At 40.9% G+C, this 15057-nt stretch overlaps 1 protein-coding gene across 3 annotated transcripts in view; it reads left to right on the top strand.

Annotated features, from left to right (window-relative positions):
- The window catches only part of limk1a (LIM domain kinase 1a), a 53853-nt gene that overhangs the window by 18831 nt on the left and 19965 nt on the right, over nucleotides 1-15057 (top strand). For all 3 annotated transcript variants that reach the window (XM_039824641.1, XM_039824649.1, XM_039824644.1), the window contains one exon: nucleotides 10491-10629. In XM_039824641.1, coding sequence (XP_039680575.1) covers nucleotides 10491-10629 — 139 coding nt within the window. The remainder of the gene's footprint in view (nucleotides 1-10490; nucleotides 10630-15057) is intronic.

The following is a 15057-nucleotide window of genomic DNA, read 5'->3' as shown; positions in this document are numbered from 1 at the left end:
TACTGTAGCTATTGCTGTATAAAGTGTTATTAGTGTTTACTGTAGCTAGCTAATGGTAGGCTAACATTACCTGCTGTGTAACGTGTTATTAGTGTTTACTAGCGTGACATGCAGCAATGTTTCTGTTGCCTCTAACGTCTATTTTGGAGCATCAGAGCGCAACGCAGACATTTAAGTGGCACCGTAATCCGCGTTGCTATTTCGTCCGGTAGATACCGGGCACCGGTGCCATATTGGCACTGGATTTTAACGTGCGCTGTTAACGTGAACAGAAAATTGCGTTGCCTGTATCTTTTCACGACAAATGCGCATGTGTGGGAAGCGCTCCCACAACAGCTGAAATGGCATACTGCTTCATAGTATCCTTCAACAAAGGAGGAATGTAGCACAATATGGATGTGAAAGCAGTTATAATTAGCCTATGTGACAATAAAATGCGTTTTGGTTAAAATCGACAAATAATCGTGAAAATTAATCGTGATCTCAATATTGATCAAAATAATCGTGATTATTATTTTGGCCATAATCATGGAGCCCTAGAATGCACCATGCATTTCAGATTTTCTGAGATTGCATTTGCTATTCTGACTTTTTTTTATCACCCAATTAATGATCCAACTGCAGACAGAGATGTACATTATATTAAACAGTTGTGTAGTCTGATTGTATGGCCTGTTGGTCTAAATGAAAGATCAAAAAGAAAAAGCACCTTCCCATAACCTTGCATTAAATAATTTTTTTGTGAAGTAAAGACAAAGTTAAATCTTTCCACGGATCCTTTTCTTTGGATTTATGAATATTTCCCCCCTAAAATAGTCTTTTTCTATCAAAAAAATTTTATGCATGTAAGCATGTCATTTTAATTAAGTCTCCTTTTATACTCATCCAGTGGCACTTTGCTCTGTGTCTGACTCTGCACCAAAAACTTGTCCTCCTCACTATGACGTTACCAGGATTCATACGTGCTGCTGATAACATTTGCAGAGAGGAGAAAGGAGTCGTCTTGTGTGTTGGCACATTTTGATTAATCACCTGTTCCCAAGCTCCAACCTTTGGCTCTCGCTACAATGCTTTAATCACACTTTGAAAATTCAATTTTGCCACATTTGTGCTAGATAAACTCAAGACTTAAACCCTGCATGTGATTAAAGAAAGGAGGATTAAAGCCCTTATTCATTCTCTATTTTGTGAGTCCTGTAACTTTTATATTTGACCTTCATCGTTTGTCTTTGTCAGCATTAAGACCTCTGCATCGAGGCATAAGCCTCTCAGTATATGTGCGCCTGCTCTACCCACTGACCCAACCCGGCCACGACATGATGGCACCTTTAGACTTCCGTGTTGGCTTTAAAGCTAATTCTTGAATTCCACTAGGTTCAACTTTTGCTGCAACACAAAGTAACATCATCCTAAATGTGCTGTGTGTGCTGTGTTGGCCAATCAAACACATGCAAGCACAGATTCCTGGTAGATTATATTGTAAAGTGAATGCTGTATTTCTACCATTAACCTTGATAGTTGTGATGAATGATAAAGTAACTGCTGTCATAATAACTTTCCTGTGAGTATTACAAACCATTTTAATACTCAGAAGCTTTTACACACATTAATCTGTTAGTCCAGCTGGACTTCCTGGATCACATTTCAATAGGATTGTTTTGAAATGAGCTGGGCTGTGCAGAATCCATAACCGCACAATGCATCCCAGTTAGTATTCTGTCCGACTTGATCCGGACATGCTGTGACATCATGCAAACGTAGGCACTGATAACCTCACAAAACAAAGGCGGCTGCAGTTTTTGTTGTCTTGTTTGTTGTCATGGCATTTTATAGAAATTAATTAATTTTTCAATTAGCGATTATTTTCCCATTGCACAATTATTAACAATTTACACAAAACAAATTTCAATAAGGTTCAAATCGCTATTTATTAAAATTGTTTAACACTGCACTGTTCAAGTAAAATGGATTTTTAGTGCAACCTGAAGCCAGATGTAGGCTATCAATCCAACCACAAAATAAAGTCACTTTCAGGAGGAATACAAATATAAAAAACGTAAAGTAAACAGAGCAAGTTTAAAAAGAGTAGCCTGTATTTGCTTTTTTTAACAGTAGGTAAAATAATGAATAAGCTCTAGTTTAACATCCAAGCTCTTCTCCCTTTAATTTAACTTTAATTATTTGTATCTAAAGGCTGGTTAAACACTGTAGGGAGGAGAAGTTGGACAGTTTTTTTTGTCTCGTGCAGTGATTGGCACATCTGGGTGACGGCGTCGGATATGAGTTAGCATGTTAGATGTATCGGACTGAGATTCTAAACTGACTCACGTGGCTGAATTCACCCACCACCAGGTTCCCCTCATGCATCAGTTCCTCTGTTTGTGTCAAAGCTGTCGAGAAACAGACTTTAATCTAAACTATTTTGTAAACGACACCTGATAATGAACAGGAGCTCTGCTGTCTCTCCTGAATCCCGCTGAACAACGCTCGTCAAGGTTTCCAGAGCTCCCTGAAACCTTTTATCATTTCCTCGCAGTGGAACAAGTGAGAGAGCCCAGGACCGACTGTGTTGACAGTCAGTCTGTCAGGGCAGCTTAACAGTGACAAAGGAAACTGCTGCCGTGCACATCATTTACTCACAGTCTGCCAGGGCTCCTGTTTACCAAGTGAATGGACCACCGGGCCACAAATTAAGAGATTGTTTCCCACAGTCAGTGCAGAGCCAATGCTACAGAGGATGCAATTATAGCTTCTGTTTAAAATGCACAACCTGCTCTCCTTTCTGTGTTTTAGTTCTTTAAATGTTACAAAAAACAAGTCCTCCAGGGGTTAATGCCGATGTAAATGTTGCTGAGCTTGTGTTTGCCAAGGTCAAGGGAACACACTGAAGCCTGATTGGCTGAGGGATTTCCTGGGAGAGAGTGAAACCACCCAACAGAGAAAGATGTGGGGGTTAGCATGAGGTAGTGCCTCTGTTTTTTGTGAGAGGGTGACATCATCGCTATGGCATTCTATGTTACCATGGCGAAGAAGGAGGGAGGGGAGGAGAGGGGGGATGTTAAAATAAGATGAACAAAAAAGGGGGGCGCATGGGAATGGACTGAATGTGTGTGTTAATGTCTGTGTGTGTGAATGAATCAAGCCAAACAAATTCAGCCAATTTGGTCTAATAGGAAAATGTATTTGTTAGTGTGCCCACACACAGTACACACACACACACACAAACACAAACAGGTACGTATCCCCCGTCTCCAGGTGGGAATCCTTAGAATTTTCAGGGAAAATATGAGCAGTGAAAATCTTGGCACTGGACCAGGAATTCCCCGCCTTTTTATGTCTCCTCTGAGGGGAAAGAGAGTGGTCTCCCCCAGACAGTCTGCCATTTCCTCAGCTTGACTTTCACCCATCTGTTTGTGTGTGTGTGGGTGTGTGGGTGTGTGTGTGTGTGTGTGTGTGCCCTCTAACCCACAACCCCCTCGTCTCTTTCCCAGAGGTTGTATTTTCTCTTTGTCTGTAAGGATTTCAGTTTATCCTGCAAGTACAATAACAACAGCCGAGCACTTTTTTCATTCAGTAGACACATTTGTTTCTAACGCTTGACGTTTATTGTCTAGTTTTCCTGATTTTACTGGAAGGTCAAGCAGACCGGTGTATTGGCTTATTGATCAGAACTACTCAAAAGCGTTTCTGCCGTCTTTGCAGATAGAAAGGAGATGGATGTCCTCCTGAGCTTGGCGCAGATAATCGAAGATTTAATAATGAATGAGGACATACACATGTGTGTTTTGGGGGGTGAGGGGGCGGGTGTTTGAAAAGGTGTGGCTCCTCGTAAATCTTTCAGCTTTGCATCTGTCAGTTGGTAATGAACCTGCTCACACCTCCACCAGAACATACACACCGTTTCCTTTTGACTCCTCCTGCTTCCTGTAGCAGTGTCAGCCCACGCGTCATTTAATGACCTGTGGTTACATGTACACACACACACACACACACACACACACACACACACTCAACATAAAATGCTGACCAGAGCTGGATGGTCAGCAAGGTATGTGTGGGAATCAGATTAAACTTTGGTTTGGTTTCAATTCACTGTGAGGCATTCAAGGGCGTATCTTGAAAGAAGTCAAACTGAGATCTGAGAACAGATTAAATACAAGAGCTACATGTTAGTAGTAGCTTCACATACTGCTTTGTTCAGATTATTTTGAGTTACCCCCACAAAGCTCTGCATGCTTCACCAACAGGCAACTAAAATAATGGAAACATTTAGCCCTAATTAATAAATAATTTTCCATCAGCATGTCTGCCTTTTCCCTGCGTGTGTCTTTCTGTTTGACCTTTACCTAATTCATTTTGATAGGCAGTTTTGATAGAACTGTTGTAGGCCTGCAACTAATGATTGTCTTTATTGTTGATTAATCTGCAGATTTTTTTCTATTTTGACTAAACCTATAAATTGATTGTTAAAATAGTGACTAATTTATATTCTGTTTAATTGTTTTAGCTTTAGTTTAAACACACATCAAAATAACTATAAATTATATGTTTTTATGTATCTTCTGTATGTGCTGAATGGTGACATACAGTATGTTAATGCATGTCACACATTTTTCTTTATTTGTTAAGGCTTCTGTTAGTCATTATTTCTCATTCAATGTATTTACATTTTTTATCCTCTTCAGCAGTTCAGTCCCTCAGGGAATTTAATTTCATTCATTCATTCTGACCTGATGTCTTTTCCATTCAACTTCAGCTCATTCATATCAACTGGGACAAATTAATCATGTTAGGTATTGACCCGGGTCAGGCTGCCAGCATGATAAATAGGATGCAAAGTCATTCAAAAGCATGTTACATCATGGAAGTGTGCAATGAGATCATCTCACTGGGAATAATAAATATGAATAATAGCAGACTAATAAAAAAAGCAGCATATGGAAAATTCATCTGGCATACCATAAAAAAAAGATCATTTCAATCCAAATTTTTTGTTTATACTAAACTACAACTGTTTTTCTTTGATTTCATGTCCAGATATTGAGATCCACAATAAACGTTTTTGACTTTTTATGACCTAAAATGAAAAAGAATATCTACTCGACTCCTTGTCACACATTACATATGTTGTAAGATCTGATTTTTTTATTTGTACATTTTTTGAAGAGGTAAAACTATCTAACAATTTACAAGAAAAAAAACTAAGATTACTGTAGAGAAATGTAAGGAAAAGCAATATGTTTAAATGATTGTAGCCACGCTAGAATTTACAGACTGAATCGGCACCTCTGTGATTTCAGGTCATATTGGCTGTCTTGCCAATTATAAATGAAAGTATTGACAGAGCCTCGACATCATGTGTGGGGGATAATGTTCGTAAATTCAAGTAAAATACAGACTTCACTTATCCCGTGTGAATGTGCTGCATGAAACACAGACGTTTTGTTGGGGATTTCTAAATTGCATGAGGTCCTCTGGTAATACTAGTCCTGTGCGAATAGGGATTTAGTCTTATTTCTTCTTAGGTATCTCAAAACCCTTTAGATTTACTGTATATTGTGAACCCTTAGAGGGGTCCCACCCCCCAGGTTGGGAACAACTAACCTAGAAGACAAAAGAGTATGAAAACTAGCCTTTGCAGATTACAGACACTGAGTATGTGATTGTGACAGTACTCAACTGGAGTCAAATGTTAGCAGACACTGTCTGTGTCTGGGGAAAAACTTGCCTCCTTTTGACCTGGTAAAAGGAATGTATTACTCGGTCACTTTTAGCTAATTCCATCAGGGATTTGAGCAGAAGGGAGGACAGTTGCAGATTTACTAACTCCACTCCCTCGTTCTCATCTTCTCTGTGATTGGTTGTTTGCTGACCTTCGGGGGTTCCAGCTGGGTTTCATGGTGTCTGAAATCTGCTCTGCTCCCTCTCACTTGTTTATGGGAGTTGTTTATGTCTAAACGCCCTGCCTTTTGTTTGTCTTTTGACATTTTTGTCCTTGGTCATTGCATCTTAAATCAGTCAAAGGTCCATGTTATTTAGTCTTTATTGTCTCTTTGTCTGATATTAGTGTTTTCTCATACCATCTTACAGATTTTCTCAAACTCATTTATTTTTCTGTCCTTGAACATCATTATTGATTGCTTTGCTAAAGGGCATGTAATATTTAGTATTGTCAGAGCGTGTGAGAGTGAGCGAGACTGCTAAGCTTTTTATTCAGCTATTTTTTTTCGGCGCATCTAGCAGAGTGGGTTAAAGACTCTCTGAGTCTTTCACACTGATAATCCTCTTACACGTCCGTTGCTGATGCACACACAAACACAGTCACACAAAAACGCCCAAATGTGAGCGCAAACACACTTTAACACACTAACCGTGAAAAGCATTTCATTTTTTATGGTGGTGGTGTTTTTTTTTAGGATCATAGGAGTCCTGAGTTGTAACTGAGCATTGCTGCCCCCCTCCTTTACCTCTGAGATAAGATTCTTGTCCTGAAGGCAGAAATTTGGCGTCGCCATCTGGGAGTCACTAATGTATTCACTCATATCTTTAATACTCTGCTGCCACTCCCAGCTCTGCTCCGAGAGGCTTTACTATGAAGGAACTGAACCTTAGAGTGTTAAGGTGTGTGTGTGTGTGTGTGTGTGTGTGTGTGTGTGTGTGTGTGTGTGTGTGTGTGTGTGTGTGTGTGTGTGTGTGTGTGTGTGTGTGTGTGTGTGTGTGTGTAAACACATCTGTGTGTATCCTTCCCAGGTGAACTTGCCCTAGCAGGGGTTTGCAGGTTGTGTGCAGTAACGGCCATTATTGAGCGGCAGAGAGCCAAGAAAGCTGAGTAGCTCCTGGCTTGGTGCTGAGGACGTCTTCTAAAAGCCTTGACCCACTTCCAGGCTGAGCTGCAGTGAAGCTCTGCATGCAGATGCTGGGAAGAGTGGGTGTGTCTGTCTGTCTAATAAATAAATTGTGTGTGCGTGTGCTGCAATGGTATGTGTGTAGTTATGTGTGTATGTGCAGGCTTACAGTAGAGGTGCAACACCTTGGGCAAAATCAAGGAGAATTGGTGCTTCTGCTGAATATATTAACGAGCCCTTCACTGATTGTTACTTTACTAACCAGCCACAAACATGTTAAACAGCAAAGTGTCTTCTTGTCTCTGTGCGATAAAGACGGGAGACACATAACTGCACAGATACGGGTCACATTTAAGCCCTCACAGAGAGATTCTACTAAAGAGTAGTGTGTGTAGGGCTGCAACTAATGACTATTTCATTATTAATTAATTGAGGATTTTCTCTATAGTTGATCAATTGTTTTGCCCATTAAATGTCAGAAAGAACAAAAATATGCCCGTCGCTAATTTTCAAAAACCAAAGGTGACATCTTTAGATGTCTTGTTTTTACAGACCAACAGTCCCAACCCCAAAGCTATTCAATTTACTATCAAATAAGACAAAGAAAAGTAGTAAATCCTTACAAATGAGAATCTTGAGCCAGGAAATGTTTGTCATTTTGCTTACTACATAATACAAGGACAAAGTATGCAAAGACAGCATAGTAGGTCAAATCAGAGCCGGACACCAAGAACTGAGCAATGTCACTAAAATTAAGAAATGTGACTCATATGTAAATGTAAACAGCAAGAAAATAGGAGGAGACGAGAGACAACGTGAATCACTTTGCTCCAGCGTTTGGAGACATGCACACTCTTTAATATGTTTAGAGCAAACAGCCCTGGTCTTAAAGGAACACGCCGACTTATTGGGACTTTAGCTTATTCACGCTAACCCCCAGAGTTAGACAAGTCGATACATAACCTTCTCATCTCTGTGCGTGTTGTAACTCTGTCTGACGCCCCCAGCGCTAGCTAAGCCTAGCACAGATCCTGGAGGTAACCGGTTCCAACTAGCCTACTGCTCCGAATAAGTGACAAAATAACGGCAAAATGTTCCTGTTTACATGTTGTGATTTGTATAGTCACAGCGTGTACAAATAACAAGGTCTAGACAACACGCACGGAGATGAGAAGGCTATGTATGGACTTGTCTAACTCTGGGGGTTACTGTGAATAAGCTAAAGTCCCAATAAGTCGGCCTGTTCCTTTAAGCTGCCCTGAGCTGGGACGAGGCCAGACGGCTGGCTGATGGGAGGGACGCTCCACTGGGAAAGACACTCACTTCTTAGTCGTGGCCATTAGACACAGTGATTTATACAGATTACAAACAAGCACATACAAGGCTGCAAGCATGCAGATGCAAGTGCACTAACTCATACATACAGTACAGAAATGCTTTTACCATAAGCATAGGGATTAGCACGATTTTTGATATATGGCCACACGCAGCGCAAATGTGCCCACTTAACCACATCAATGAATACATGACATGTTTACAAACAAATTATAATGAAAAAGAACAGATAGACACATTTTCTAATCAATGGGGAGATCTGTAAGGTTTAGGTTTATTATATTACATATATTATTACTATACCTGGTTTATTCTGGTGTGTTTTTCAACAACAGATGGGCCTGAGTTACATGAGATTGTTAACACCCTTGGCTCTGCTAAGAATTATCATCCATTATCAATTACCAGGATATACAGTAAATAACCTTCTTTGTCCGTTTTTGTCACTATTTTGACTATCAAACCAGCATTTGCACCGTGTTTGCTTATTTGCATTGTCAGTCACCACCCATGCTCTTTGTCACCATATTATGTTATGTTATTATGTCGCCCTCTGTCTGTCCTCGATCTTTGTCATTCGCCCTTCGATCTGTCAGTGTCTGATGTCTATGAGGCTAACGTCACTCTGGACTTTTACAGCAGCTTTCTATGGAACTCTGGAGTCAGAAGAACAGACCAGACAGAGCTCTACATATAATTAGCCTATGTTGGATGGTGCTGATTGAGAAAAAAGTAGATTCCAAACACAGTCTCAACAACAAGGGTTCATTTTCAGAAATGCAAAACATAATGCTGCTGTCTGCCCCTGGATAACTTTACGTGAGGAGCACTATATGTGTAACGAAATTAGATTAGATTCAACTTTATTGTCCTCACAGAGTGCGCCTACAGGTACTGAGATAACAAAATGCAGTAAAAAGCATGCTCCGCCAGGGAATCAAACTGCAAGAATAGGAACCTTGCATGATACCCCTACACCAGCGGCGCTTATTAGGTCACTGCTATGCTGCAGTCATTGTACACATTTTTACATGTTTCATAATAAAATTGTTTTCGGAACAGAAGCAGCATGCTTTCGGCCTCAGGGGGGAGCATTGCAAGAGTTGACTGATATCTTTCGTATAGCTTTCGTTGCTAGGAGACGTGCTGTCAACCTCGTCGTACGCACATAAATGAAACAATAGCTTGTTTTATTGTTTCATATTTATGGTCGTACGTTACTTAATTGATAAACAAGTGTAGCTGGTTTAAACCGTCTCTGCATGTAGCCTAAATCCTATGAAAGATGGTGCAAGACGCGCTGGTGACTTATCGTGCTGTTAAGTTTGCAAACTGTTTCTGCCTCCTTCACGGGTTCAGTTGCGGAGACGGAACATGACCAAACTCAGAGCAACAGGTAACGTGACGTTAACGCTACCCCCGTCGCCTCAGCACTCTTTACGTTACACCGTGTCAAGTCAAATCAAAGTCAAAACAAACACTAAGGACGGATTTCTTAGAAAAAAACATTTAAAATAAGTTCGACTTCTGGTAGGCCACTGATTGATGTTGATTAAAGAAATATTTACATATGGCACACACTGCACATGTTGTTCAGCTGCAATGACATTGTTTTGTCTTGTGTTCCTCCCTTTTTGCCATTACTGTTTTTCTAAGGCCCAGCCATAGTTGTTGGTGTGATCTCATTTTTGTCTGTTCCACCCATAGAGTGTGTAAGGTTCCACCTCAGTTGTAGTGGTCTGTGATAGAGCCACAATGGGACTTATTATCACCATGAAAACTATAATTTAGGGCCCTTTAGGATGCCATTAGAAGGGTAAAGTACAGTTTGGAGGATGCAGTACAACATACTGTTCTGTCAACACAAGGGTGTGCACTTTTTAAAGTTCCTGGAGGTCTGAACTGCTGATTCAGTGACATACTGATGATGTTGGACACTTGTGTTTTCAGCTTTTTCGGCTCATCAAATGTAGAAATATTGTACAATTAGTGTTAAAAATAATAGTTTATGAATCTATTATTTTTTTCAAAGATATTTGAAATCAATGTTTTAAGTCATTCATCAAGCAAAAATGCAAAATATTTTCTGGTTCCAGCTTTATATTATTGTAAATTCAATATGTTAATTTAAAATAATAAATTAAATATATACATAGAAATAAAATTGTATTTCTATGGACTGTTGTAGATGTGCAATTTCAATAACTCTGGGACTTTATGATAGGTGTTCTGTGTATGTTTTGGGCTTATAAAGGAGTTAAGTAATTGCTCAACTGCTCATGTATCTCTTTCCGTCTGTTCTTTTGTCAGGTGTTGTGAGTGCAGCGCCTCGCTGTCCCACTGGTATTATGAAAAGGATGGAAGGCTTTTCTGCAAGAAGGACTATTGGGCCAAATTTGGGGAGCTATGCCATGGCTGCAATGACCCGATCACCACCGGCCTCATCATGGTAAGAGGATTCATCCGCTGACTTTCATCTATCATCCGCTCCCTGGTTCTTTGTTTGCTGGTAAACCTCGAGTTACAGCCTGCAGCTGTGACACTCACAGTACACACATACATGTACATGCAAAGACAAACACACACACACACACACACACACACACACACACCTGAGTCCATGCATTTACAGCCTTACTGGTTGGTGTGTGCACGTAGGATTTGTGCCAGACCTGTAACTGACCCTGATGCCTTTGGTTGCTTTGTCAGATTGTCTTACAGACCACCAGTGAAAGTCAGAGCTGTTGTTGTGACACAGGAGAGCAGAGAAGTTCATGTGCAGAATAGATGTGGTCACAGCACCGGAAAGCAATTAAACAATAGAGTGAGCCTCCACTGATAATGCTGCTGCATTATAGAAAAGACAAGATACACGCATCAAAGGAGAGTTGTGTCTGTTTGTTGATTAGTGATGGAATCATACACATTCAAGGCTTGATTAATACTGTATGTCGGTGTAACAGTATATGCTGGGCTCTTTTTCCCTGCCGGCGCAAAGCCAGCAGCAGCACAAATGCAGGTGCAATGCAATTTTCCTTTTTTTTGTGCCTGTTCAGTGATCTCCTGGCGCCAAATGAACTCACCCCTGCTGAGGTGATGGGAGAGGAGCAGCTGAGGCTGTGTTAATGATTAGGCGATGCAGTGCAATTTTGGCACTCTTTTCAGCCCAAAACACAGACCACTTCTTAGTACAAATGCAAGGCCATTTTCAGGGCTTTAGTTTGCAAAGACACACACACACACACACACACACACACACACACACACACACACACACCTCCAAAATCACACATAAAACACCCATAATGTATGTTGATTTTTGCCTCACTCAGTTTGCTACACGTTTTCTTCTACTGCATAGATTGAAATATTCATTAAAATACAATTTGAATGCAGTTTAACATACATTATGTAATTCTCTGCACTAGAGGCCTCTCAATCGAAACACAGACTTTTTGATGACGTCGTGAAATTGTTCATCATGGGGATCATGGGAGTTGTTGTCTTCATTGTTAAACAACCACCATTGACGATGAAAATGTATCTGTTCTAAACCCAGACTACTGACTTGATCAATACAGTAATTCACTGACTGTCCTTTGATAGAGGAAGCTGGTTAAAATAAAAAGCCGAGTTCATTTGTTGCACATATGCATCTTCTTAGACACATTTGCTTCCCGGTCAGCTACAGCAGCCAGCAGCTTCATTAGGTCATGTTTCATGGTCACGATGAACAGAAATCATTCATGGCTAGGCCTTTCTCTGCATCTCTGAGTGTGTGTGTGTGTGTGTGTGTGTGTGTGTGTGTGTGTGTGTGTGTGTGTGTGGGTGTGTGTGTGTGTGTGTATTTTATCATTTACTCCAGACAGCTTGCCCTTTGCAGTGCAATCTCAGTAATGAAACATGTAGGAGACTCTAAAGTGAATTAGGTGGAGAGAGATTGCAGCACCACCTCTCCTCTTATTTCTCCTTCTCTGGTTTACTGCTCCTTTAACAGTGCAAAGACACTGATTGACCGTATCTGCAGTTACACTTAAATAAATTTGAGATCGGTCAGCCAATCAGCCTTTAGTTGCCAAGATGGCCAGAACAATTGTATTACCTTGTAGACATGAAGGGCAGCTCCCTACGTCTGTGCCACACCCAGTCTACTCCAGTCCTGTACAGTCACTCTGACATCTGCGCAGATTAGCAGGCGAACACGGTCCTATTTTTAAAATTCACTGATGCCACTGCAGTAGAAAAGGCTGCGGTCACAGTTAGTGAAAACACTTCAAGCTCCATGATGCAGAGATGAGTCATAGTCTGCAGACAAAAACGTAGAACTGATGGTCAGCCAGACCAAAACAATAAATATGTAAGGTATGGGATTTCATTACTACTACCACAGTGATGCCCACCATACAAGCAGAAGACACCGGCTATCCAACTTTTAGAACTTCTCGTCCATGTTGGTTGCAAGCAAGTAAGTGGACCTTAAGTGTACATTGTTTTGTTGACTGCTGTTTCCAAGCACAAGGATTAACTGTCAAGCTTAAAATAACTTGTCTGTGAAAATAGATAGAAAAGTGTGATTGTATACCGTTTACATTGTTTTTTTTACAGTGACCACTGCTGCCCTATGGATGGGGCCATTGTCCTAATTGACAATGATATCTTAGACTGTACATGCTGGCGTGTTTGTTTAGGTGTACACAGGTGTGTGTGTGTGTCTGTGTGTGTCTGTGTGCGTGTGCAGCTTCATCTGCCGCTTCTGCTCCTGTCAGCATCTTCAGCCTTGAGTAAACTGGTAGTAATTCAGCCAGATGATGTTACTCAGTTATTTACTGCCCTTACTGAGACTGATTAATGTGCTGAATACTAGTTAACTGATGTAATTGAATTTCCTCTCCTACCAGCCCTCCTTCACTCTATCCGTCCATCACACCTCATACTGTGCAGTGATCCCAGCCATTTCCACGTTCAGTTTAGAGTGGGTCTGCCTTTCTGCAAACAACCCAGGGCTAAGAGCCAGCTGATGGGAGTGGGGCCAGACATCGACCTGGGCCTGTTAGACATCCAGACTTTCAGAGGAGATTCTGGTTTCACGGTTTCTCCCCCTCACTGCGTTATCTTTTCCAAGACGCTCTGTCATCAGGTTGCTCTCAACACTCCTGTGTGTCTTTAGAGTAGACTCCAGTTTAATGTTGACTAGCAAGACATTCATGATTAAATACCATGGCCTTTGGTCAAACCTTCTTTGATTTAAAGGTGGAGTAGATGATGTAGAAGAGTTTATGTTGGTGAGATGATTAACTTTAACATGAAATGTAATATAAACAGGTAAGGTCCTGGACGCTGTGTCCATCACAACATACAGAAAGGCATTGATATGAATGCTGAACATATTGGGGGCCAGATGTACGTACATTTGCGAATGTAGCGTTATCAGCGCCATGTCCAACCCGCAGAAAGCGCACGCTGTGATACTTCAGCTTACGTCGTATTTACCAGACCTGCAGTTCATCGGGTATTCAGAGCCTTTCTCCGCCCACTATACCGTAAATTGTGCTGTAGAAAAGCGTACTGGTGCTATGATACGGCTGAGTGCAGACTACGATATTCCCACTGCTGATGCTATGACTGTTTGAAATGATCCTGATGTCAATATTTGTATTGTAGCGAGGAGTTTAACAACTGCTGGAATGCAATGTGAATGCTGAGTCGGAGATTCAATGTCAACTTTGATTTCTTCCAGTAACTGTAATATTGCATGGCTGCTTAACCTGCAACGCTTAATGATTTTGTGTTCACTCAACTGAAAATTTGTGATCCTTGTGGCAAAAATCTTGGCCTATGTCTTTGTCTTGCTCGGATTACTGCTGCCATTTCACCGGGAGGCATATGCGAGGAAACCCGCTTGCGGCTGGTTTACACCTGCTTTTAAGAGGCGGAGAATTTTCACTGCAAAATAGAGGCGCGCTTTCACAGAAGGTTTTTGTACGAATACATGGGAAAATTCACACTTTCCCCTTGAATGCATATGTCAAGGGGAAATGCATATGTGAATGCATATGTATGACACGGAAAAGCGCAATTTGCCATTTTCAGTCCGCACCACAGGCAGTCTGTGCTTTTACCTCAGTGCGGCCTGTTTGTACATACCTCGCTATGCTTTTACGCGCACTTTGCGAAACTAATACGCCTGAAGTGGGCGCAAAAGTGTTAGTACATCTGGCCCCGTGTGTATACTGTTTATATTTGAGATATGAGAGACAAAACTATGATTGGTTTGTGAGTGGACTTGTGAAAAAGGCTGTACAAAACAGATATATAACACAGGAGTAACCATAGATGGAGAAGGAAATAATTGACTAGTTTGGGATTAACTTGAATGAGTGGATAGAAAGCTACGTGTTTAACATTTGTAAAGGCCGGGTAATGGTAGAAAAGTTAGTATGACTAGTTGGAAGGCAAAATTGTTGGCTGTTCTGAACAGCAACACTCAAAGGTGGGCTGGAAACCTACTATCAAAGAGAGGGAAAAGATACGATATTGTTTAAGTATGGGAATAACGGCGTACATTTTAAGACATTCTCTCTCAGAAGGCATCCATACAGCCAAAACGTCTGGCTGTTAGTCCATCAGGTCCCATTATTGTTTTGTCATGACCAATCATGAAGTTGCTGTTTTGTGTGTTTTCATCATGTTAGTGCTTACAGAAAAGCTCCTACTAGGTGGTTGTGATTTTGGCCTTACTGGCAATTAAATCTGGCATTGGAATCTTGGGGACTTTCTTTGTTTCTTTTTGTTTATGAGATTGCAAGAAGTACCAGCATAGCTGAAAGTGAAATCCAAGACATTTCTCTGAAATGACTTTTTGGCATCATATGTTCCC

This window comes from Perca fluviatilis, chromosome 2 (assembly GCF_010015445.1).
Source record: "Perca fluviatilis chromosome 2, GENO_Pfluv_1.0, whole genome shotgun sequence".
Classification (NCBI taxonomy): Eukaryota; Metazoa; Chordata; class Actinopteri; order Perciformes; family Percidae; genus Perca; species Perca fluviatilis.
The sequence above is the reverse complement of the archived record's forward strand: the minus strand, read 5'-3'. Positions and strand labels throughout refer to the sequence as shown.